Source organism: Cibotium barometz, chromosome 14 (assembly GCF_041138505.1).
Source record: "Cibotium barometz isolate CiBa-2024 chromosome 14, ASM4113850v1, whole genome shotgun sequence".
Lineage (NCBI taxonomy): Eukaryota > Viridiplantae > Streptophyta > Polypodiopsida > Cyatheales > Cibotiaceae > Cibotium > Cibotium barometz.
The window spans coordinates 26577406-26581622 of record NC_141059.1 but is presented as its reverse complement, the minus strand read 5'-3'; the positions used below and the strand labels follow the sequence as shown (position 1 = coordinate 26581622).

At 44.5% G+C, this 4217-nt stretch overlaps 1 protein-coding gene across 1 annotated transcript; it reads right to left on the bottom strand.

Annotated features, from left to right (window-relative positions):
• Window positions 1–316: 316 nt before the first annotated feature.
• Window positions 317–2012, bottom strand: LOC147631863 (chalcone synthase 17-like). The gene is made up of 2 exons (XM_086808420.1): window positions 1569–2012; window positions 317–1461 (listed from the first exon to the last, which is right to left on the bottom strand). The coding sequence occupies exons 1-2, from the start codon at window positions 1741–1743 to the stop codon at window positions 443–445; spliced, it is 1194 nt and encodes a 397-aa protein (XP_086664546.1). The 5' UTR covers window positions 1744–2012; the 3' UTR covers window positions 317–442.
• Window positions 2013–4217: the final 2205 nt, after the last annotated feature.

Sequence of the window (4217 nt, the reverse complement as noted above, 5' to 3'; positions counted from 1 at the left end):
ACAGGGTTCTCAAGGAATAAAGTTACCAATGCGAATAAAAAATACAAAGAAAGATACCAATGCAAACATAAATAGAAAGGAAGTTACCAATGTGCGAACATAAAATACATATTGGAAAGTGCTACCTGCCAACCTACATCAATTTAACACTCTTTTCTTTATATGTATACACACACATATATTAAAGGTGTTCATGCTTTTTAATTTGATGAATATTATAATTTGATGAATATTATAATTGCAGAGTATGGTGTAAGTGCTCACTGTCAAAAAAAAAGAAAAGATTGTACACTTGGGATTTCCATTTGAAGACACATTGAAAGTCTAAAACGCTTCATTTTTTTTTAATGATAATGGTGGAGATACATACTTGCAGTGGTGGAGAATAAATTTGCAAAATGGAGCTATCATATAAGGACACTCTTAAATTTGAAATTTAAAACTATTTTGTAGGCACAGGGACGCTACGTAGGATCACGGTTTCCACTGTCAGGCCTGGCCCAAAGCCTAGCAGAACACCCCATTCAAACCCTTCACCAGTCGTGGAGGCTCCTTCATGGAGCGACTTCTTGCGCATGTAGTCCATGATGAAGAGAACGCAAGCGCTGGACATGTTGCCGTAGTCGGCCAAGACGGCACGGCTGGCATGCATTTTGTGGGGTTTCAGACGGAGCTTCTCCTCCACTTGGTCTAGGATGGCCGGGCCGCCGGGGTGGGCGATCCAGAAGATGTCGTTGAAGTCGTCACGAGGGGCGAGATCATCGACGAAAGCGTGGCGGAAAGCGTCCCGGAGGACATTTCCCATGTTCTTGGAGATGATCCCCGGCACGTCCTTCATGAGGTGGAAGGTGAGGCCCACCTCGCGCAGGTGGCCGTCGATAGCGCCATCGCTGTCCGGCAGGATGGTTGAACCCGCCCACTGCATTTCAAACAAGGGGCGCTCCACGTCCGGGACGGGATCGGAGCCCACGACAATGGCGGCCGCCCCGTCGCCAAACAGGGCCTGGCCGACCATGCTGTCCAGGTGGGTTTCGCTCGGCCCACGGAAGGTGACAGCGGTGACTTCGCTGCAGACCACGAGCACTCTCGCGCCCTTGTTGTTCTCGGCCAGGTCCTTGGCCACCCGCATCACCGTGCCGCCCGCGAAGCAGCCCTGCTGATACATCATCAGCCTCTTCACAGAAGGACGCAGCCCAAGCAGCTTGGTGAGCGCCCAGTCGGCGCCCGGCATGTCCACCCCGCTCGTCGTGCAGAACACTAAGTGCGTTATCTTGGACTTGGGCTGCCCCCACTCTTTAATGGCCTTGATCGCCGCTTCCTTCCCAAGCTTGGGCACCTCCACCACCACAATGTCTTGTCTCACATCGAGCGACTTCTCCCAGTAAGCACACATGCTGGGGTTCTCCTTGAGTATCTCCTCGGTGAGCACCATGTATCTCTTCTTGATACCGGACTTGTCGCCTGCAGGCATGTGCAAACAGCACACAACGTCAAATTCTCACCAATGCATCCTACTACGCAAACCACAAATGATAAAACATTAAGCCAGGCACAGCTAAGCTACTTACACATGCGCTGGAATTTTTGCTTCAAGTCTGTCATGTGATTGCTATTTGTGATGTTGAAGTAGAAATCAGGATAGGTGCTCTGATCAACCACATGAGATGGATTCGCAGTTCCTATGGCAAGAACTGTCGCAGGTCCCTCAGCCCTCTCAACCATTCTAGCTACCAAAGGAGCCATGACTACAACCTGAAGAGGCGGGGATTGATCTAGTAGGCGAGCAAACCCCTAATATCTCTAAAGAGAGCTGTGTGGGTGTTAGCAAAGGTGCCTGCAATTTAAAGAGGGTGACTTGAATGCAGAAAAGGAGACGACGTATGTCGCTTCTGGGCAACGATGGGTCACGATGAGGCCAAGTGGGCAAGGACCAACAGACGGGTGAAAGAACAAGCCACGATGGCACTACTTGTGTATAGTCACTCGTGGGCACAGCATGCCCCTCCGCCCCCTAGACTTTTATTAATTGTGCGCTTTGAGGTGATGTGGCCTTTTGAGAGTTTGATCACATGGAGTTTTCCGGAAACTTTTCTTGCCCAACAACATTAAATCACCATGGCTTGTATAGCCGACTTGTATAGCCGAAACAAGTGTTAACATTAAGCGAAAAACTTTCTTTGTACTTTCAAGTTTCACCTAACATAGATATCTCCTCTTCACCTCCTATTTAATTATGTGGGCCGGCTTAATCAAGCCAAGGTATTGCCTTAGGCACACACAAAAAAAAAGAGGTTAAGCTCCCACAACTCTTCCTTCCATTTCACCCTCCTGATGAAGACCCCTCTTCCTCACTTCCTCCATGCCCATCTCAGAACCTAGTCCTTCTTGACAATTCAACTATGTATGGGGGATTGTGCATGTGCGTGTGCATGTGCGTATGTGTGCGTGTGTTGGAATTGGTACTGCAAAATAAGTGGTTTTTTCAGCAAGAGTTGGCCACTAAAAAGAACTAGCTAGATTCCATGAGTTATTGATATTCCTTTCAAGTATTTCTTCTTGTTGTTCAAAGAACGTGTCCCACCATTTTACATCTTGCTCTCCTGCATACTGCTTTGCCTTCTCGATTAGTGATCTTCTCTCTGTAATGCACCTTTGAAAGTCCATAGCACAACCTACCTTGTTTGCCTCCTTTGCTTCCTTTAAGCTTTCCAAGGGTGCCATTTTTGAAGCTTGCATAACCATGTATGGAATAAATTTGAGAACTTTAAGGCCACCTAAAGGAAGCCACTCTGCATTAGTAGAGAAAATCTTTCTATACAATAAAGTTTGACCACTTTCTTCTACAGGTTTAATCAGAAAGGCATGTTGATAACTTAGATCATTCAACTGCACCAAGCACCTCCTTTTTTCTATCCTTGGCCCATTAACAAAAAACTTGAAATCCATTGTCTCCTTCAAATGCTCTACCAATGGCTTTGCTGTGTAAGCTTTCTCTATAAGTGTCATCACGGTCGGCAAAGTAAATGCTAATTTTTTTGAAAACGTGCTAAACATCTGATCAATGTGGTCATGAGTGTGACCCACAAGTAGAAAATTCACTTTCACTTTCTTAAACACCCCTAAGGAAACCAACATGCTTAGGCATCCAAGAACTATTTGATTCTTATTATCTCTTGCAGTGTTATCTAGCTGCAAATATAATATGCTTGGCAATGCACCTTCCCAATTAGATATCACATGATGAATGATTGTGACGGTTAGATTTGGATCATTATGGATATTTGGATATGTGAAAAAAACCCTTGGGTGAACTTGAGCATTGTATACAAGGCAATCAACCAAATGCATTTGCACAAGTGTGTCTTCTATAATGTCCTTATGCAGCCTAGCAAAAGCGAGGCAAGCAAGTTTTTTTCTGGTCCATTCCATCAATAACTAGCCCAAGGTACTTTTCTGGAGATGAAAAACACTTTCCTCTATGATCCATTCCCTTCCTTCTTTCATTTGCTTGCTCTTCCCTGTGAATTCTCAAAGCATCCTTGACTATCCTTAGCTCATCTAGATCACTTGCAACCTTTCTTCTTGTTTTTAGCTTTGCACACATAGTGCACACACCCATTCAAACTTTTTGTGGGATAGTCACGTTGGCAAAGAAGATTTTCCAAAGCCTAGTAAAATAAGAGTAGCTTGTATATTGCTCTTGTTTAGTTGTCATAGCATCTCTATACAATGAGAATACCTCTGACCTTGTAAAATTGTCAGATAAGTTAAACCTTCCTGTTGTCGGCATACATTTTGCATGATATACTTAAAAAAATAATGAAGCCATGTTAAAGCATTTTGCCCCGTTGGACCTATGGATCATAAAGGATCTAACGGCTTCGGTCTGCCCCATTTTTTGGTCCTACACTTCACCCTCTCAAGCCGTACATTTCCAAGACTCAAAGCAATCTTAAAGGCTGTCCTGCATACCAAATCAGAGCCAAGGCTATATTCAAATTTTCCATGCAAACAAGGTATTAGCAGACCACTAAGAAGTGCATCTTACTCTCCACTGCTCATGTCAAAATAGCGTGTTCGTAATGCCTTTAACTTTTGCAATCCAAACTTTGCTAGACATTCTTGCTTGCAACATTTTGTTTTAACTGCATCCCTTAATTGTCTATCTGCACACAAGAATGCTTTTCACTTCAACCCATGGTAGGTCTTACCTCGAT